The sequence below is a fragment of the Drosophila subobscura genome, chromosome A, assembly GCF_008121235.1.
Source record: "Drosophila subobscura isolate 14011-0131.10 chromosome A, UCBerk_Dsub_1.0, whole genome shotgun sequence".
NCBI lineage: Eukaryota > Metazoa > Arthropoda > Insecta > Diptera > Drosophilidae > Drosophila > Drosophila subobscura.
In genome coordinates, this window is record NC_048530.1 from 11,634,283 (window position 1) to 11,656,116 (window position 21,834).

Genomic DNA, 21,834 nt, shown 5'->3' on the forward strand with positions numbered 1-21,834 from the left:
GCTAATAAATGACTAACAGAAAAGGGACACTGCGGTTAGTGTCCAGTGTCCAGCGAACTGGATGGCTTTTATCTCCGAAACTCCCCTTAATTAAAATCCATTGAACCCAGGAACATATTTTGTTTTCATTTTTTAAACTCAAAACCACAATCCAGTTGGTTCCGTCGATGCGTCGGCCTTGGAGGAGTTCTTCCTAGAAAAGGCAAAACATTATTCATAAAATAAACAAAAGCTTAGAAACCCACAGTTATTTTTATCCCTCCCCACCAACCAGCCCCTTGGTCCACGACCTCTCCATGTGCCGAAATAGCTCAGTTGGGAGAGCGTTAGACTGAAGATCTAAAGGTCCCCGGTTCAATCCCGGGTTTCGGCATTCAGAATGCTTTTTTGGTTCGCTTTCATCCATCAGTTTGTTGCTTTCCTAGAACATCATTTACTTTGATTGCGCATTAAATAGGTAATTTGATAACACAATTCTTTTGAAATTTTTAATTCAAGCCTCCGAAAAGCTGGTGGCGCCATCTATAATACAAAAACAGTGCTGCCGGACTGTCAAAAAAATTAGGACGGCGAATTGCGAAAATTCAAATTTACATGCTCAGTTCAAATTCAAAACATGTGGTCTACTTGTCAAATATTTGATTAGAAAAATCCATATTTGGCTTAATTCCAGCACACTTGAAGACTGATACACGAAAAATTAAGCTCTGGCAGCCATCTCCTCATGTCTGACAACTATTAGGTCCAATCAATCAAATGCAGAAAACCCTAGCAGCACTGCGTAAAATGAACGTAACCCATCTGGGGATCCCTACATTTCGAGTCCAAGTAGTGTAGTACAAAAATGTTTTACTTTATTGCGTTGCAACACGCTTTCCTAGTCTAGCAAAAAAAAAAAAACAAAGAATGTTTGAGGTAAAAGCCAAACGCATCACATTTCCAAGTTAGCAAGTCAACCGCTTGCGTTGTAATTTCTATCATCCTTATCAACAGCGCACCGGCCACATCCTTGACAACATTAATATACACACACGGTCGCACATTTAACTTTCATTAAGTTATAATATTAATAAAAAAAAAAGATGAATTCTTTCAATTGTTGACACCGGCTTGGGCGGCTGGCCCAGAACACATTTTATTCAGAACGCAACATCTTCTCCTTCTGGCGCTGCAGCTTCTTCTTGGAGAGCTTCTTCTTTGCGGGCTCGTCGTCGGTGGCCTTTGAGACGACCTCCTCCTTCTCGGTGAGAATCACCTCGACGTGGCACGGCGATGACATGTAGGGATTGATGCGACCGTGGGCACGGTATGTGCGGCGACGCAGGCACTGGGCGCGGTTCACCTGGATGTGGTGGACGACCATGCGATCGGCATCGAGTCCCTTGCAGTCAGCATTGGCCTCAGCGTTGCGCAGCAACTGCAGCAGGAATTCCGCAGACTTCTTGGGCCAGCGACCCTGTGTGGTCTTCCACTGCTTGGCCTGGGCGCAACGTCCAACGCCGCCATTGAAACGACGGAAGGGCACACACTCCTTCTGGTCGATCACAGCCTTCAGGAAACGCTGGGCACGGCGCAGGGGCATGCGCTTGATGGCCTGAGCAGTCTCATGTGTGTTCTGTGGACAAAAATTACACATTAGTATGATTAAACACACAATTTCAAGGCAATGGGTAAGCCTCGAGTCAAATTCTTCTTAAGAGAGGGTTGTGCCAGAGTTCAGGTAGAGACGCGAGCATTGAGGGCCAGCACGCCGCTGTTTTAGCAATGGCTGGAGTTCACTTTGGGCACAACTATTTGGATGGTTGCATGTGTAGCAACCACTGTAGTTAGTCGTTGTGCCTGACAGGAGAGTCACTGAAGTGGGTTCATAGAATTAGGCTAGAGGCTAGCGCTTATAGAGAGTAACTGCAGAGCTACAAAGAAGCCAAGGCTCCATGTGCTGCTCAGTCACACTATTAGAGCAAAGAGAGGCATTGTGCCAGAGTTCAGGTAGAGACGCGAGCATTGAGGGCCAGCACGCCGCTGTTTTAGCAATGGTTGGAGTTCACTTTGGGCACAACTATTTTGATGGTTGCATGTGTAGCAACCACTGTAGTTAGTCGTTGTGCCCACAAGGGTATTCAGGCACTGTGCCGAGACTCATATAGCGGCACGCTTCATCTTCTCTTGATGCCGTCCTCTTTGACTTGGGCACCCAGAGATGAAAACAGTTGCGCCTGAGCTGCATGTGGAGCATCGGAGGCACAACCGTTAGTAAAGATGCTGATGCCAGCGTACTGAGGAGTTCTAGAGATGTGGACAAGATTTTGGAAGAGCGCGTCATGGATGGAGACTACGCTCAGCTGATGAACTTGTCCATCAAATTACTCTAGCAACGATGCAAAAGCGAGATGCTGCTTGCGGGCAGGCATTCACTGATTTAAGTTGCCATATCTACAGATATACACATAACCACACTTCTCTCTCTGTCTCTCAACAATAACAACAATGGGCAGGAGCGGCGTCTTGGGGTATGCTCACCTTGAAATGCACACGTAGATTGGGTCCGCGCGCCTTGCACGACTTGGTGACGTTGTCTGATTCACGGGAGTAGCGGCCCATTGTTCAATATCTGCAAGATATAGCAAATATCAACATTAGTAAAGACACAAACACTTTAACCAACAAAAAAAATGGTATTGCACAGAAAAAAATAAAACACAAGTTTCGCCAGCGAATTTTCGGCCAATGCGATTGAGTTCTGTATGATATTTTGTGCACATTGAGTAACGCAATTCATTCGCTTGGCGATTTTGCGCGTTTTACGAAACAATCTATTTACATGCCGGCGATGTTTATAAAATAAGTTAGGCACAAAATTATATCAGTACCTCCTAGTTGGTGAACGAAACCGGAAAAGAACTTTTGACATGCGATTGGTTGCGAGTGTGACCGAATCGAATTCGGGTCATCATAAAATACCGAAATATACCTTGTCGCTGTCAAAATATACCGTAAATATACTGATACCCGGTGTTGAAAATATAAGAGACCGATAAAGAAGAATCATAAAAAATTACTCTATTTACCAGATTGGCGTTTCTCTCTCACACGTTGCCATGGAAAAATTAATTGAATATACCATTATATACCGATATACCGATACCGATACGCAAATAAATATACCGCTGACTCTTTTATCAACTTTCATATAACAATCAACCCCAATAAGATCTTAAATTGTTGTACGACAGATAGGATATATAAGCTTAATAGGTACACACCTCAGCAATTTTGGAATTTATGCCGGAAAATGGTATTTTCTAATATTATTTTAAAAAAGCCACATGTAACCGCCGAAATCCTGCATCTTATCGCACAAAACTACCGATATTTTTGTATAGCTTCCCTGTTCATCGATGCAGAAGTCGAAACAACATAATAAAAGTGTTGACTTACCCAGTATGAGGAAAATAATTCCGCCGATGGTATATCCAATTCACAATAATATTTCCAACAGCTTTTTCTGCAGTGCAGTACAAATGAATGTCACTTAAAAATATATCATCAGCAATCGATATATCGATATTAGTGAACGACGCGAAGCAACGCTACCTATTTATTTATTCTTCGCGGATTGTTGTTATTAGTTTTATCTTGAACGCAACCAGGCAAAGCAAATCAAACCAGCGACCAGCCACAAGCAGCATCTCATCTGCCTGGCTCGTAATTTTTTTGTTCAACTAGCGTGATATTTACATTGCAGAAGTGAAATTTCATTTTGTTTACGCTGGGCCAAAAGAAAAACCAAAGAAACAGCAGAAAAGGAGAAGAAAAGTGAAAATTGTTCTTTGACGAAGCGAAACGGAGACGACGTATAAATGAGAGTGTGTGTGTGAATCCGTCGCGTACTTGAATCCGAATATCTGGTCCGATCTGTGAATCGGCTGCGCTCTGCGCCCCCGCAGAAGCCATGCAAAAACGATGAAGAACTAGATGTGGATGTGCGTGCTAGCCAGTAAGACAAGTTAAGCGAGACACTCGACACTCGACACTGACCACCAACCCGACAATCCACAAACACATCGTCATCGCCTCATCATGGCCATCAAAGACTTAAGCAGACAACTGCTAATCACATTAATGCTCATCGGAGCCCTGCTTGGCCAGCAGTTGCCCAACGACGAGACTAGCAGCAGCAGCAGCGGCGACACCTCCGCTCCCTCCTCCACAAGCGCACCTGGTTCGGCACGACCGCCGCCACGGGTGACGCTCAACAAATGCTGCCATTTGGGCGAGTATCTCAATGGCACCACCCGCTCCTGCATAGCGGGCAACTCGGAGCTGTGGGTGCCCATGGTGTACCTCATACAGCAGCAGCGCTTCTTTAAGCCCATTGGCGCCAGTCCGCGCTTCATGAAGTTCACCGCCCACGTACGACCCGTCTGCCAGGAGCAGCAGCTGGAGCTGTTCAGCAGTAGGCCGGGCAATGTCATCATTTTCCCTAATGGCACACTGTCGGTGCGCGAGCGCCTGATTCTGGTGGAGCCGCACAACTATTGCGTCGATCGGGATGTGGCATTGGTCTGCCTGGAAGCACCCGCAGCAGCAACAGCAGGTAACCGAGAGACTGCACCCGAACGGGGAACCGAAACGGGAATGGCATCCCTGGTGACGCCGCCTGCAACGCTGCGCATGCGCAAATGCTGCGGCAAGTGGGGCAGCTACGACACCAGCCTGAAGACCTGCAACCTGCAGCCCAGTCCCCCCACCGACGGCCAGCTACGGCTGGGCCCACAACTACCGGAGGGCAGCTATCAGACCAGCTACGGCCTGCCCGAGTGCGTGGCCACAAATGCAAATACAAATATCGGCTATGCCATTGCCGGCGACTGGCACGAAGCCCAGCTAAATCGATCTTCCGGCGAGATCCGGCTGTCGCATCACACCAATCTCAGTGCCAGCCAGTACTGTCTGGAGCACACGCAACGCGAGGGAGAGGTGAAGATCATTGCCTGTTCGCATCACTTTTCACACGCCACACACGGCGACGGTCAGAATGGGGGCTCCGGCGCACTGGACGAGGATGGCCAAAGCTCGGGTATGCGGCTGCAGAAGGCCGTCCTAACCGGCGGCATACTCGTTTCGGTGGTGTTCCTGGCGGCCACACTCGTTGCCGGCTTTATGCTGCCCGCCGTCCATCATGCTCTACACTGGCGCTGCCAGATCTGCTACGTCTTCTGCCTGCTGGTGGGCAAGGTGCTGCTGGCCATCGAGGAGCTGAACACATCGATACTGCCGGGCTCCGTGGCCTGTCTGCTGCTGGCCATTGGCATGCAGTTCTTCTTCCTGTCGGCCTTCTTCTGGCTCAACACGATGTGCTTCAATATCTGGTGGACGTTCCGGGACTTTCGACCGAGCTCCCTCGAGCGGAATCAGGAGGCGCTGCGACTGCTCCTCTATTCCGTGTACGCCTGGGGCGTGCCCCTGCTGATCTCAACGATAGCCGCCTGCGTGGACCAGCTGCCGGAGACGACGCTGCTGCGGCCGGGCTTCGGGCAGCTCTATTGCTGGTTCGACAATCGATCGGTGTCCATTTTTGCCTACTTCTACGGCCCCATTGGGCTGCTGCTCTGCGCCAATATTGCCCTGTTCATCTCCACCACCCACCAGCTGACGTGCGGCCTGTGGAAGCGGGACGATGTCAAGTCGTCCACGGAAAAGTCGGCCCTCGGCAAGGTCTGCCTCAAGCTGGTCGTCGTGATGGGCGTCACATGGATAGCGGACATCATGTCGTGGCTGGTGGGCGGGCCCCATGGCGCCTGGTTCGTCACCGATCTGATCAATGCCCTGCAGGGCGTCTTCATTTTCATTGTGGTCGGATGCCAGCCGCAGGTGTGGACCGCCTGCAGGCGCATCTGCTGTCCACGGCTCCGTCACGACATCACCAACACCACCAATGGAGTCCAGCACTCGAGCAGCTCCCAGGGCCTGCCCTCGATGGCCGGCTGTGGCACAGAGTTCACGCAAAACACCACAATGCAGAGCTCAGCGCCCAGCAGTGTGTCCCCAACTGTGGCTGATACCACCGCAACCCCACCAACAACGACGAGCACAGCGGCAGCCCTTCCCCCCACTGCAAAGATGGAAACTGTTTGCTAAAGGTAAGTGGAGCGACCGATAAGCAGCAGATAGCACAGCCAAATAAAATTAAGGCAGAGACATTTTTGGTGGGAGCAAACAGAGGTACATCCATACAGACCATGTAAACATGCATTATGCTGATGGGTTTTACTCGTATTTGTCTCTTGTTCCGCTTTCTATTGACTCAAAATCTTAGACTGGAGAACTTTCAGTAGATAATCCACGTAAAATGTACATAAAAAGAGGGAAGAATGATGCTATGGTGGCATTGGTTCTGGATCTTTTGGTTTGCCAAGTCGCTGCTTCCTTTGATCCTTTATGGACAGGCAATACCTACAAATATAATCAGTTGAAAGACCATTCCCTCAATCGTTATGCTGTTCAAATATTTAGAAAAATATTTATTATGAATGAAAATAGAGAAAGGAACAAGCCGTCTAATTATGGCAGAAAATCCACAATTAATTCAAATCCACCAAATCAGTCGTCTACTTTATTACAATTTCATGCGACTTTTACACGATTATTCATCGTCCTGCCTACCATACATACATATGTACATATGTATGTGTGTGTGTTTCAAGATTCCTAGATGAGATTCGCACAAGATTTACCCAGTTTATCGCTCAGCATGCCGCAGCACAGGCACAGCGGAGAGCGGAGAGCGGCCGGCGCCTGCCAGAGAGAAAAAGTCCAACACGTTGTCTTTGTCATTCATTCTTTTTGCTTTTTGCTTTTTGTTTGTGTGTTGGGTTTTATTATTCCTTTTGGGAAACCTACTATTGCGCCAGGGTTATAGTTCGGGTCTTTCTCTTTGGCCTGCCATTTCCCCGCATTTTCCACTGGTTGACTGACTGGCTGCTTTACAACCATGCGCCAAGTTTACGATTTAGCGTCGTTTCTGGGCACTTGAGAAATGGCCATAAAATGAAAACGTAGCCACGTTTTGTTCGGTGGAAATTTTGGAAAAACGAAGGCAAACAGCGATTGGGTCAGAGTTTTCGAGTTCAGGTTCCCAGTTTCCTGTAGAAGATTTCCACATGGCCATAAAACAATAAAATAATCAACGCGCAGCGCAACCCTTGACACACACACATAGCCACAGGCGCATTGAGATAATGCCCACCAGTGGGTATCTGCATCTGGAGGAAAGGGAAAATTGAAAATTGAGTTTAAATTGGACTCACCGGCGGCGACGTCGGGCGACGAACATGTGATAAGCACCGCTTCGTCGGACGTCGGACGCCGGCCGCCGCCTCAAGTGGTCTTGACACATCGCAAATGAGCCAAAGTAAACGCCATTCATTCCATCCCATCCCATCCCATTTCAGTACTCAGAGGTAAGAGTATTTTTCGGTTCGTTCCGAACCATGTGATAGGCAGAACCACATTGGGAAGATACTGAAAAGAGCTGAAGTACAACCATATTTGGTTGGAGACTATTAGAACGGACTACAAGAACCACATGTTTCCAAGATACTATAAATTCTGGAGAAATTACCTTTTGCAGCTAGTCTGCCACATAGTACAATCATAAAAAACAAACCAGAAACAACACGTTTTCCAGAAACTATACAAAAAAGAGGAAAAAAAATAGAAGCAAAACACATTTTGCAGAGATTATAAAAAATACTTGAGGAAGAACATATTGCCAGGAGGCACTAAGTATGTAAGAGTCAGAGAAACAACACATACATTATGCAGAAAAATGTAAAAAACACATGTTAAAAGCTAGTGAAAGAATTGGAATTCCAAAGACGGCATGAGATAAGTGGCATCAGTCGCAGAGCTGTGTCACTATTTGAGCCAAAACGATGTTTTCGAACACTCACATGAGCCCTAATCCTTTCTAGCAGTTGCACTTAATTAAATCCATTGTTTCTGCACCACATGGTAGTGCATAAAATTGAAGGTAGAGGGTATAGCGTCGTCTTTATGCACGCGATCATAATACATGTGTGTTCCCTCTTTTTTGTCGAGTATTTTTTCGTCTCACGTCACTTTTTAGTGATCTGGCTTTAAGAAACAGATGCCAATGCCGTCCGTCGATGACTGTTGTGTCCGGGTCTCGCTGAGGTTTTGCCCCGGACCGAAAGATCGAAAGAGAAAACAAAACAAACAAAACGGACGGGCGTTGGGTTTTTGGGCCCATGGGCCCATTTAGAGGTGGTTATGCAATCGAATAATTCGGACAACAGTCCCTCAAAACTGTGGCTCACACTGCGCTGCTGATGCCTGTGACCTGACGACCGCAGTGTCTCTCAAACTGTGGACTGCTTGCATGGAGGCATGTACATATGTATGTATGTATGTACATATGTGTATGTATTTTGCGTGCGTGTGGAAATTGCAGCTGCTATGCAATTTCTTTTCTTTTGCATAATCCCCAGGCAACGTGTCCCCGTCACGCTCATTCCAGCCCCGGCCACGGCTCTCCCGGTCCACATTGGAAATGCTGAATTGCTTCCAATGTAGTTTGCTGGGGCGGCAGGATGCGCAGGGAAAAGAGAAAGCAATGGCATGGAGATGGATGAAAGGGTGGGGGCAGCGCATCGTTTGACACACACAGAAGTTGTATGTACATCTGTCTGTGTGCGCCTAATGAATTCTTTCCTGCTTCAATTTTTACAAATTATCAAAAGTTTCATAAAAGTGCAAACGCACACACACAGACATTTCTGCCATTAATTAAGTTTAGCGGCAATTTTTAATTTGAGCGTTCTGCAGTTTTTGTTTTTTTTTTGCTGTTTCTTTTTTCAAGTTATTTTATAATTACAATGTGGCCCATTTAAATTTTACGCAAAGGCATTATTTTTTTTTAATTTGCGACTCCAACGTCGCCGTTGCAGTTGCGGTCGCCGTCATCTGATTCCGTCAGAGTGAGAAGGAGACATACGACGCATTATTGTATATGTGCACATATAGAAACACATACTTGTAATTGGATTTGTATTTATGTATATTTGCCCTTTTTCTTTCTTTCATATTTCTCTTGCAGAAAACTGGAGACGAGACGAGCGACAATGCGAAAGTAAGCCCTCTGTCCCTCCCTCCGTCCACACGAAAATAATGGCATTGGAGCTGGGGGACTGGAGTATCCGAGGCACACTTGCGCAATAGCAGTAAACAGCAGCAGCAGCAGCGCAACCAACATTCAAGCACGCGCATTGACCGGCCCAGCTAATTGTCTATGTGTTTGAGAGTGTGTGTAAAAGTGAGTGCATGTGTGTGAGACCGTCTTGCGCGTGATTTTGAAATCGGCCAACAAGGGGAAGCAGAAGTAGGGGCAGGCAGCGGCAGCGGACAATGGCCGACAGTAATTCAGTATTCAACTTCAATCTTCAATTTGAGCAAAACACAAAAGAAATGTAAGAGTATTTTATTCATATGGATATGTACATATGGATGTACGTATGTAACTTGAGCACAACATAACGGTAGGATAGATGGGGGATAGCAGGGCAGGACAGGGTCAGATTAACACGTTTTAATTGAATTGAGCCCAGACATGGGTAAGTGTTGCAAAACGCAGTAGAGTATATGTATGTGTATACGTACATACATATGTACATATACCGCAAACAGGAATGCACAATAGACAAAGCAGTGCAATTGTTAATGATGGGGGTTTTCGTTCCAGGGAGATTTTCCAATAGAACTTGAACAGCTGCCGTTGCCGCTGCTGCTGAATGCAGCGCACAACCACAAGGAATTTATTGTTGAGGCATTTTTGTTGTATTCTCGTGATATTCTGCTTTGGCCGTTCTATCCTAACAAAAATCTCAAGTGTGAGAAAACCAGCAGCCGCCAGCAGATAGAACAAACAAACACACACACATACTATACGTATAAAAATACATGAACACATGTAGATTGTTTAACATTTAAATTAGTCGATTCTGGATGCTGGGCTCTAATTTGAATTTGGAATCCCATTTCGATTCCCATTGAGAAGATTGCACCAAAAAAAAAAAAAAGCTGCTGGCATTTGATTTAGACGTGCTGCGTCACACGTACCCGCTTCCTCACGTGTTCTCACTCACTCTCTCTCTCCCAGAGACCAGTATTAGATTAGTGTATGAGTGTGTGTGTGTGTTTGTCATTCGGCATTGCTCAATAATTTGATTCTTGCATTCTTTTACAATCTTCCAAGTGGATTCTGGCACTATTTTTAAGTGTGTTGTGTGGCAGAAATCTGTTTTAAATTAAACATTTCTTATATTTTGTTCTTCTGGGAGTTCGTTTGTTTTTTGTAAGCCAAACAAACAGGAATTTATTTACTCGCGCAGGCATAAACAAAAAAATATCTACATAGGTACATGTGTGTGTGTGTCTGATTGTTTCCCTAATAGTTGTTTTCCTCTTGGGTACAAAGACAAACACACACACACATGCGTGCGCGCGCGCACAATCAAATTTATCATCAAAAGTTCAACGATACTGATCGATCAAGGTTAAATGGTAGAAGTAAAAAAAAAAGTGGGCGCAGCAGATGCCAAAAAGGAAAGCGCGTTTAATTAAACAATGATCGGCCCATCCATCACGCACGTACTCACACACTCTATAAACGCATTGTTCCGTTATGTTTCTGGGCGGCCTGCTATCGATATCGATTTATTTATATCCTTTTGAGGCGCCCAATTCAGAATGTATTCAACTTCCTCCCCGCACGTATTTTTACATATGTATATTTTAAATCCCTGAAAACACAGAAACTAAAAGCAGTACAATTTTTTTTATTTTATTATTATTGTATTTAATTTAATTTTTTTTTCCATTAATTAATTGTAACTTATATCTGAATTTGTGCATACAATATTTAGTTGGCGCGTCTAACGTGCGTAATTATCGAATACCTATCGAATAGCGTAGGCACACACGCATGTATTATGTAATAGAACTTCCAAAGTGTTCAGGCCAAAAGTTAGTTTCCCGCTCCCACATGGCGATCCCAGGATAAGGATCCCTATAAAACCTATATATACATATATTTGTAAAATTCAATTGTTTATTTGTGTATGTTTAATTGTATATAGTACCTACTAAACGAGAAAATATGTCTTCTTGGAAACGTATTCAAGTATCTTGGATCAAAACAACGAATTGAAATTGAAATTATGATGATACTATCCAATGACTGATAAAGGCAGCGAATACTTTATATCTAGAGCATATTTTTGATACTAACGACTATTGTACATATGATAAGCATATCCTATACAATTGACTAGCCTAAGACTAGCCCGACATAATTATTATTTTACGCATTGCCCTGCCCTGAGATATCTCTACATATTTCCATTTGACTCGAATCCCTGCAACCCGTAACCTGTAACCAAACAACGAATCAACAATATCTATGTAGTTGCTAAGATTTATCCTCTACATCGATGCTAAGTCTTTACGATAAAGTGTTATTAACTAAAACAAACGCATACAAGTCTGCACATAGTCCTCATACTTATACCCGAACCGAACAGCTTCAAGGCAAATTATTGAAAATTGTATTCCCCCAGAGAGGGGAGGGGAAGAAAAGAGAAGAGTATTTTAACGATAATTATCATATAATGTATGGGGTATGCCATTCATAAGGAATATATCAATAATAATCGCTTTTGGAGGCGTGCGACTGCGACTGGCCCCCTCCCCCTTCCCCTTCCCGTACCCGTTCCTCGTTCCCCTTTCCCCACCCCTCCATTCCCTGCTTGAATTCTATTAATTTATGGCCCACAAAGAGAACATTTTTATAGATAAACATGCGGAACGAAATTGTCTGAAATGGCAATTAAATGAAACCGAAACTGAAACTGAAAAACTCGCCAGAACTTGGCATTCATGTGCAGCTACATATGTATGTACATACAAAAATATATAGAAATAGATATATGTATGTACATATGTATATCAACTGTATATACACAAGCAAATATACATATATTACAATATATACTTTATACAAACATCTAAAGGATGTTTGCAATTGTCATTGACTAAAAACAACAACTAAACTATTTATACTTATCGTACAATAAAACAAAGCTTTTTGGCAAACATTAATGAAACCAAATAGAACAAAATTACCCACGAAAGTGTCTCAATTATCCGGCGCGGAGCGTCAGGGATCGAGTCTACCGCGAGTTCCTCTGCCAGCTGACCCACATCAGATCAGATCACGGATTCCACTTCGCTCTGAATGGCTTAAGCCTTTCCCACAATGAGGCCACACAATACCGGACCACGTCTTCTATTGCCCTCCTCCAGCGGTTTGTCAACTCTTACTCTTTTGTATGCAAATGAGCCCACAGGCACAATGGGAGTTCAAGGCGAATTATTGTGCAGAAATTAATGGATTTCTTGACTTTTTGCTTCTCTGGCTGCTGCGTGGGTCACCCTGGGAAGCGGTAGCTACTCAAAAAGTGATTCTGATCAAATATTTGCCATCATTTGAATCGTGCAAAGAACTTTTGGGTTTGTGTCCAGATCTCCAACTTATTTCCACAGTGCCGCAGGTGTGGCTTTTATTTACAGTTTGTGGTGTAATTAACCTTTGAGGCAGTGCGAAAAAAAGAGCAAAAACCGGTTGAGTATTTCAAATGCGCCGGCATTCAATAACTTTATCAACTCTATAAATAACGAAACACCTCACGCAAGACAATGGAATTCGAAAAATTGCACGTATTGGCAAACACAGATTCAAATAAAAAAATAACGCCCCGAGCAGATTTGCCAGATCGTCATGTAATAAGCGTGCCAGATAGTTGGAAAAGAGTGAACAGGTGGCGCCAATGGGAGAATAATTTTATATTTATCGAAGTATCGGTTTTTGAAATGGCATCGGGTTAGTTAATGCAGATCAAAAGACTTTTTTAAATATTTAGAATAAATGAATGCATGTCCCCTTATGGTTGGGATGTTTGGTAAATCCTATATATGCTATATTGCATGTTGTACAATGCAATGCTGTTAAGGTCAAACAGATCAATAGCAACCTGCGTGCTCGAGTACTTTCCATGTTTACTTAGGATTTACTTGGACTTGGCTGGCCAAAGCCTAGACTCAAACTCAAAGACAAAATTACATATGTATATACATAGAAGACATATGAAAAGGTTAAAACATGTCAGTCTAAGATAAAGTCATTATTATTGTTTGAGAGCAGCTTTGAAAATTAAATGTTAATATTAATTTATGGAAATAGGGTATACAAATGCCCATACTATATTATACTTACCTGGTGACAAGCAACAAATTGTCAAATGACGTTGCATTCCGTTCCCACCTCGTTGACCTTTTTAGTTTTAAACATAATTTGGAAACATTCCAATAAAAGGAAGTCGTGAAAACTAGCCACTCTTCTGGAGAATTGATCGATAAATCGGATAAAATTATAGTTTAAGCGCGGAGACTCCTAACTAGCTGGTAATATCAAATGGAACATCAAAGTCGAGGAATTGCATTTAAGACTAAGGTTAATTTACAGTATATTTTGAAAATGCAACCGTATATTTTGGAATATTTACGAGGCTCTGACGGTATATTTATCGATAATTTCGATAATAAACAAATCTATCTAAACAAACAAATTTATCGAGGCATTGCACATCTCTAAGCGTATCCGAAATTTATTTTTTTTTTGCGAAAACATTTGGTTAAACGGCAATATTGATCATAAACAAATCTCATGAGTGGGCGTTCCTAAAGCAACCACGCACAACTCCGCTCTTGGTCAATCAAGTCCCACAAACGAAGGCAACGAAAGACGGAAACGACGTCCGAAACGAAACGAACCGAACCGAACCGGCAAACGGCTGCTCAACCAGGTTCATCCCATGCGCGAGACAGAGAAGGAAATAGAGGAATCTTCGCAGCTCACGAAAAAGTCATCAATTATATTTAGGCCATGAAGAATGTGCTGATGGTGGCGGAGAAGCCCTCGCTGGCCGCCTCTTTGGCCACGATCCTCTCCAACGGACGCTGTACGGTGAAAAGAGGTTCGTTATCAAAAGTTTACCGGCTGGCGTGGCGTGGCCTGGTCCCGGTCCCGGTCCTAGTCCTTGTCCGCCACTCCCTAACGTTTCTGCTGTGTTTTTGCAGGCACTGGCAATGGCTGCTCCACCCACGAGTGGACCGGCACCTTCCGCAACGAGGGCACCGTCCATTTTCGCATGACGTCGGTGTGCGGGCATGTGATGTCATTGGATTTCACAAGCAAATACAACTCCTGGGACAAGGTGGATCCCGTGGAGCTCTTCGGTTGTCCCACCGAGAAGAAAGAGACCAGCCCCAAGCAGCACATGCGCACGTTCCTGGCGCATGAGGCGCGCGGCTGCGAATATCTGGTCCTCTGGCTCGATTGCGACAAGGAGGGCGAGAACATTTGCTTTGAGGTGATGGACGCTGTCCAGGGTGTCATTAGTAACGTGTATAGCAAGCAGGTTACATATCGGGCTCACTTCTCGGCCATCACCGACAAGGATATCAAGGGCGCCATGGAGACGCTGGGCCATCCCAACGAGAACGAGGCCAAGTCTGTGGATGCCCGCCAGGAGCTGGATCTGCGCATCGGCTGTGCCTTCACGCGGTTCCAAACGAGGTTCTTTCAGGATCGCTACGGCGACCTGGACTCCTCGCTCATCTCGTACGGCCCCTGTCAGACGCCCACCCTGGGCTTCTGTGTGAAGCGGCACGACGATATACAGACCTTTAAGCCGGAGAGCTTCTGGTACTTGCAGATGCTCGCCGGCCAGCCCGAGTTCACGCTGGAGTGGGGCCGTGGACGTGTTTTCAAGAAGGACATTGCCATCATGCTGCTTAATCGCGTCAAGGAGCACAAGGAGGCCACGTAAGAGCGCCATCAGCTATGCCACTATAGCTCCATCCATTCATTACTTTCTTTTTTCCCACTATCTCAGCGTGGAGAGCGTCAGCAGCAAGGAGGCGTTCAAAAGCAAACCGCTGGCCCTCAATACCGTCGAACTGATGCGAATTTGCAGCTCGGGCCTGGGCATTGGTCCCTTTCAGGCGATGCAAATAGCCGAACGTCTGTACACCCAGGGATATGTCAGTTATCCACGTACGGAGACCAATCAGTATCCGGAGAACTTTGATTTGCCCGCAGTGCTGCGCGTGCTGCAGCCATCTGGTGACTTTGGGGATGAGGCCCGCTTGATTCTGGGTGACATCCAGGCGCCGCGCAAGGGCAAAGATGCCGGCGACCATCCACCGATCACGCCCATGAAGCTGGCCAACCGCAGCGACTTTGATCGCGACACCTGGCGTGTCTACGAGTTCATCTGTCGCCATTTCATGGGCACCTTATCGCGTGACCTGAAGTACCGCACGACAACGGCCAAGCTGAAGGTGGGCATGGAGACGTTTTCGTGCACGGCCAATGTTCTGCTCGATCAGGGCTACACCAAGGTGATGACCTGGCTAGCCTTTGGACGCGACGAGCCAATGCCGCCCTTCGTCCAGGGCACCCAGGTGGCCATCAACGATGTCCGGCTGGCCGAGAGTCAAACGGGTCCGCCCGATTACCTAACCGAGGCAGAACTGATCACCCTCATGGAGCAGCACGGCATCGGCACGGACGCATCCATACCGGTGCACATTAATAACATTTGCCAGCGCAATTATGTGCGAATCGAGAACGGACGCAAGCTGATACCCACCACGCTGGGTATTGTGCTGGTCCATGGCTATACAAAGATCGATCCGGAGCTGGTGCTGCCGACAATGCGCTCGGAGGTGGAGCGCATGCTGACGCTGATTGCCAAGGGCACGGCCGACTTTCAGGATGTACTGCGGCATGCCATCACCATATTCAAGCTCAAGTTTATGTTTTATGTGAAGAATATAGCCAGCATGGATGCCCTCTTTGAGGTGTCCTTCTCGCCGCTGGCCGAGTCGGGGAAGGCACACTCACGTTGTGGCAAATGTCGTCGCTACATGAAGTATATTCAGGTGAGTTGCTGCCCTGCCCGTGGACTCTAGAATATACATATAATCTTGCTGCATCTTCTGTGCCTCCCATCAGACGAAACCCGCTCGCCTGTACTGCTCGCACTGCGATGAGACCTACGCCCTGCCCAATGGCAATGTGAAGGTGTATCGCGAGTTCAAGTGCCCGCTGGATGACTTCGAGCTGCTGGCCTTCTCGACGGGCGTCAAGGGGAAGTCGTTCCCCTTCTGCCCCTACTGCTACAACCATCCGCCGTTCAGCGATATGCCATCTCTGGGTGGGTGCAACACCTGCACCCATGCCACCTGTCCCCACTCCCTCAACACGCTGGGCATTTCAGGGTGCGTGGAATGTCCCACTGGTATCCTTGTACTGGACAGCACCCTGGCACCCACCTGGAAGCTGGGCTGCAATCGCTGCGATGTGATCATCAATTGCTTCAAGGGAGCCACAAAGATCACAGTGGAAGGTGAGTCTCTGCGGCAAGCGTACATCGTTATCCTCATCCTGACTTCTATCTATTATCTTGCAGAGGCCAAGTGCGCGGAGTGTGGCGCCCAGCAGGTGAATGTCGTGTACAAATCGGACAAGTCAAAGTTCAAGGATGGCACCGAGGAGAAGATCGGCTGCGTCTTCTGCTCCAGCGACTTTTCGCATCTGGTGGAGAAGCATCGGGCGGTGGCCTCCAGGCCCGTGCGCAGCGGTGGACCGCGCGGTGGCAAGGGTGGACGCGGTGGTGTCGCTGGTGTGGCTGGGGCTGTTGCTGCTGGCGGGGAAGCGGCTGCTGGCGGCAGAGGTGGGGGTGGTGGGCGCGGCGGACGTGGACGTGGACCGCCCAAGGACAAAATGGCCCAACTGGCGGCGTATTTCGTTTAAGTCGATTGCTCATCTGTGGGAATAGAGCAGCGAAACGGAAAGGGACTCTAGATTGCATTTACCACAAAAGAAACCCGAATAAATGAAGCGAAATTTGTATACATTAATGACGATTTGGTTGTATGGGGTTTCATCAGCCTGGAAGCTGGTTCCCTGGAACTTTCCAGATGCAGTTAGTCACACACAGACACAGGCGCATTATTGATTACTTATAGTGTGAGCTATGGGGAAATGGCCGTCTGCTTATACATACATACATATGTACGTACAAATGTGTTTGTTTAAGTACAAGTGTATGTTTTTGTCGGTGAGGCTGTTGACCAAAGCGAAGACAAACTCTCCCATGCGGCGTCAAAACAGACAAAGGTCATTTAACTTGCCAAACAAAGAGGCGTCATCAGATGTACATAAGTATGTACATATGTACTACATATCTGCTAATACAAGGAAATATAGAAATAATATAAATATATGTATACATATTTTCCACAACCACATATGCACGCGCAGCAGCAGCTGTCATTCTTGTGTCAGTGTTGTAAACTACCAACGCAGTGGTGCGAGCGAGACAACTAGACTGCGCTGATGCACAACGCATTTTATTTTAAATGGCTAATACAACACATTTAGCAAAACAATTTAATTGGCCTTCATCCCGCACAAAAGTCCTGAAAACAGATAACTTTTTATCACATTTTCATGCAGTATAAAAGTCCAGCAATAGCCAAACAACGCATAAGCAAAAGAATAAATTGCCCGAGAGTGAGCGAGCTAGCACGATTCAATTCATTTTTGCTGCACTGTATAAATACGACTGACTTGCCAAGAAACGGTTCAAAGCTGAAAATTTTTGTGAAGAGCGCAGACCTAAGCAAGTTTTTGTAATTATTTCAAAAAGTGCAAGACTATTTAATTAAAAGGAAAATAAAAGAAATATAGTTATTAATATAAATTGTGCTGCAAACGTAAATTAGGTAAGTAAAGCAATATGAAGAAGCAAGTCAATTAATGGGTTTTTTTTCGTTCGTTTAACTGCAATCAATCAAAATGGCCTCGCCAAAGAATATGTACAAAGTGCAGCAGAGAAAAAAAAACTGCGCCTGTGTATAACTGTGTGTGTGTGTGTGTGTGTGTGTGTGTGTGTGTGTGTGTGTACGCCTTACGTGGGGTCTGTTTTGTAGTTAGATTAGTCATTCTTAGAAATTATTGTACATATATCATTGTGAAATAATTTTGTATCTTCAAATCCGAAACAAAAAGAAATTGGAAATTACCCCTCGGTCATTGTGTGTGTGTGTGATTGCCAGACTAGACAGCTTTATTTTGTGTAAACGGTAAATTGGGTCACAGCGCAGAAAACTAACTGCGCCATTGCTTGCACAGAAAAGCATACATACATACATACATACATAAATGCATATGTGTGTATCCATTTATACAAAGAAATACACTTACAATTTTCTTTTCTTAATTTCTCGCACTCATTTAGCCAACATGCAAATCTTCGTGAAGACTTTGACTGGCAAGACCATCACCCTAGAGGTTGAGCCATCAGACACCATCGAGAATGTCAAGGCTAAGATCCAGGACAAGGAGGGCATTCCCCCAGATCAGCAGCGTTTGATCTTCGCCGGCAAGCAGCTGGAGGACGGACGTACTTTGTCCGACTACAACATCCAGAAGGAGTCTACTTTGCATTTGGTGCTCCGCCTGCGCGGTGGCATGCAGATCTTCGTGAAGACCCTGACTGGCAAGACCATCACCCTTGAGGTTGAGCCATCAGACACCATCGAGAACGTCAAGGCTAAGATCCAGGACAAGGAGGGCATTCCCCCAGATCAGCAGCGTTTGATCTTCGCCGGCAAGCAGCTGGAGGACGGACGTACTTTGTCCGACTACAACATCCAGAAGGAGTCTACTTTGCATTTGGTGCTCCGCCTGCGCGGTGGCATGCAGATCTTCGTGAAGACCCTGACTGGCAAGACCATCACCCTTGAGGTTGAGCCATCAGACACCATCGAGAATGTCAAGGCTAAGATCCAGGACAAGGAGGGCATTCCCCAGATCAGCAGCGTTTGATCTTCGCCGGCAAGCAGCTGGAGGACGGACGTACTTTGTCCGACTACAACATCCAGAAGGAGTCTACTTTGCATTTGGTGCTCCGCCTGCGCGGTGGCATGCAGATCTTCGTGAAGACCCTGACTGGCAAGACCATCACCCTTGAGGTTGAGCCATCAGACACCATCGAGAATGTCAAGGCTAAGATCCAGGACAAGGAGGGCATTCCCCCAGATCAGCAGCGTTTGATCTTCGCCGGCAAGCAGCTGGAGGACGGACGTACTTTGTCCGACTACAACATCCAGAAGGAGTCTACTTTGCATTTGGTGCTCCGCCTGCGCGGTGGCATGCAGATCTTCGTGAAGACCCTGACTGGCAAGACCATCACCCTTGAGGTTGAGCCATCAGACACCATCGAGAACGTCAAGGCTAAGATCCAGGACAAGGAGGGCATTCCCCAGATCAGCAGCGTTTGATCTTCGCCGGCAAGCAGCTGGAGGACGGACGTACTTTGTCCGACTACAACATCCAGAAGGAGTCTACTTTGCATTTGGTGCTCCGCCTGCGCGGTGGCATGCAGATCTTCGTGAAGACCCTGACTGGCAAGACCATCACCCTTGAGGTTGAGCCATCAGACACCATCGAGAATGTCAAGGCTAAGATCCAGGACAAGGAGGGCATTCCCCAGATCAGCAGCGTTTGATCTTCGCCGGCAAGCAGCTGGAGGACGGACGTACTTTGTCCGACTACAACATCCAGAAGGAGTCTACTTTGCATTTGGTGCTCCGCCTGCGCGGTGGCATGCAGATCTTCGTGAAGACCCTGACTGGCAAGACCATCACCCTTGAGGTTGAGCCATCAGACACCATCGAGAATGTCAAGGCTAAGATCCAGGACAAGGAGGGCATTCCCCAGATCAGCAGCGTTTGATCTTCGCCGGCAAGCAGCTGGAGGACGGACGTACTTTGTCCGACTACAACATCCAGAAGGAGTCTACTTTGCATTTGGTGCTCCGCCTGCGCGGTGGCATGCAGATCTTCGTGAAGACCCTGACTGGCAAGACCATCACCCTTGAGGTTGAGCCATCAGACACCATCGAGAATGTCAAGGCTAAGATCCAGGACAAGGAGGGCATTCCCCCAGATCAGCAGCGTTTGATCTTCGCCGGCAAGCAGCTGGAGGACGGACGTACTTTGTCCGACTACAACATCCAGAAGGAGTCTACTTTGCATTTGGTGCTCCGCCTGCGCGGTGGCATGCAGATCTTCGTGAAGACCCTGACTGGCAAGACCATCACCCTTGAGGTTGAGCCATCAGACACCATCGAGAATGTCAAGGCTAAGATCCAGGACAAGGAGGGCATTCCCCAGATCAGCAGCGTTTGATCTTCGCCGGCAAGCAGCTGGAGGACGGACGTACTTTGTCCGACTACAACATCCAGAAGGAGTCTACTTTGCATTTGGTGCTCCGCCTGCGCGGTGGCATGCAGATCTTCGTGAAGACCCTGACTGGCAAGACCATCACCCTTGAGGTTGAGCCATCAGACACCATCGAGAATGTCAAGGCTAAGATCCAGGACAAGGAGGGCATTCCCCAGATCAGCAGCGTTTGATCTTCGCCGGCAAGCAGCTGGAGGACGGACGTACTTTGTCCGACTACAACATCCAGAAGGAGTCTACTTTGCATTTGGTGCTCCGCCTGCGCGGTGGCATGCAGATCTTCGTGAAGACCCTGACTGGCAAGACCATCACCCTTGAGGTTGAGCCATCAGACACCATCGAGAATGTCAAGGCTAAGATCCAGGACAAGGAGGGCATTCCCCAGATCAGCAGCGTTTGATCTTCGCCGGCAAGCAGCTGGAGGACGGACGTACTTTGTCCGACTACAACATCCAGAAGGAGTCTACTTTGCATTTGGTGCTCCGCCTGCGCGGTGGCATGCAGATCTTCGTGAAGACCCTGACTGGCAAGACCATCACCCTCGAGGTTGAGCCCTCGGACACCATCGAGAATGTCAAGGCTAAGATCCAGGACAAGGAGGGCATTCCCCCAGATCAGCAGCGTTTGATCTTCGCCGGCAAGCAGCTGGAGGACGGACGTACTTTGTCCGACTACAACATCCAGAAGGAGTCTACTTTGCATTTGGTGCTCCGCCTGCGCGGTGGCATGCAGATCTTCGTGAAGACCCTGACTGGCAAGACCATCACCCTCGAGGTTGAGCCCTCGGACACCATCGAGAATGTCAAGGCTAAGATCCAGGACAAGGAGGGCATTCCCCCAGATCAGCAGCGTTTGATCTTCGCCGGCAAGCAGCTGGAGGACGGACGTACTTTGTCCGACTACAACATCCAGAAGGAGTCTACTTTGCATTTGGTACTGCGTCTTCGCGGTGGCGCTCAATAAATTTTCTCAGCATAATCTCAAAAAAAAGATCTTGTATTCGTGTAGTTTATGTTATTGGCTTTGAAACAGTAAAGAATGTATTCTGTATAAGTAATATCCACCAATTAAAAAATGTTAAATCTGTGTGTTCAAGAGTAAGGTTCTGATGTTTTTCTTTGGTGGGGTAATGGGAAGTACCTGGGCATGGTCAATTCCGAGAAAAGGCAGTCGCTGGGAGATCGAGCTGTTCAATTTGTGGTGACGGAAATGGCGGCCAAGGCGTTGCAACTTTGGAATTGATTATCGATTTGTGAAATATCAGTCGAGGGCTGGATAATTGAAGTTATCGTTTTGTGTAATTTGATTAATGCATTGTAACTTTCATATAAAGAGTCTAAATGTGGTGGCACTCAATAATAAGGCTATTAATTATGA

General features: G+C 46.7%; 3 protein-coding genes, 1 non-coding gene and 1 pseudogene across 4 annotated transcripts; 4 read left to right on the top strand and 1 right to left on the bottom strand.

Annotated features, from left to right (window-relative positions):
- Positions 1 to 300: 300 nt before the first annotated feature.
- Trnaf-gaa lies at positions 301 to 373 on the top strand. The gene has a single exon. It is a non-coding gene; the product is annotated as a tRNA-Phe (tRNA).
- Positions 374 to 1,042: 669 nt separating this feature from the next.
- Positions 1,043 to 2,918, bottom strand: LOC117902527 (60S ribosomal protein L17). Its single transcript, XM_034813957.1, has 3 exons — positions 2,871 to 2,918; positions 2,521 to 2,611; positions 1,043 to 1,615 (listed from the first exon to the last, which is right to left on the bottom strand). The coding sequence occupies exons 2-3, from the start codon at positions 2,599 to 2,601 to the stop codon at positions 1,136 to 1,138; spliced, it is 561 nt and encodes a 186-aa protein (XP_034669848.1). The 5' UTR covers positions 2,602 to 2,611; positions 2,871 to 2,918; the 3' UTR covers positions 1,043 to 1,135.
- A 1,050-nt stretch (positions 2,919 to 3,968) lies between these two features.
- Positions 3,969 to 11,583, top strand: LOC117902433 (probable G-protein coupled receptor Mth-like 1). Its single transcript, XM_034813811.1, has 2 exons — positions 3,969 to 6,143; positions 9,122 to 11,583. The coding sequence occupies exon 1, from the start codon at positions 4,081 to 4,083 to the stop codon at positions 6,139 to 6,141; it is 2,061 nt and encodes a 686-aa protein (XP_034669702.1). The 5' UTR covers positions 3,969 to 4,080; the 3' UTR covers positions 6,142 to 6,143; positions 9,122 to 11,583.
- Positions 11,584 to 13,710: 2,127 nt separating this feature from the next.
- Positions 13,711 to 17,067, top strand: LOC117903685 (DNA topoisomerase 3-beta). The gene is made up of 5 exons (XM_034816023.1): positions 13,711 to 14,114; positions 14,218 to 14,965; positions 15,036 to 16,086; positions 16,160 to 16,553; positions 16,617 to 17,067. Exons 1-5 carry the CDS (start codon positions 14,024 to 14,026, stop codon positions 16,958 to 16,960), a joined length of 2,628 nt encoding a protein of 875 aa, XP_034671914.1. The 5' UTR covers positions 13,711 to 14,023; the 3' UTR covers positions 16,961 to 17,067.
- A 730-nt stretch (positions 17,068 to 17,797) lies between these two features.
- On the top strand, positions 17,798 to 21,447 carry LOC117903684 (annotated as a pseudogene).
- Positions 21,448 to 21,834: the final 387 nt, after the last annotated feature.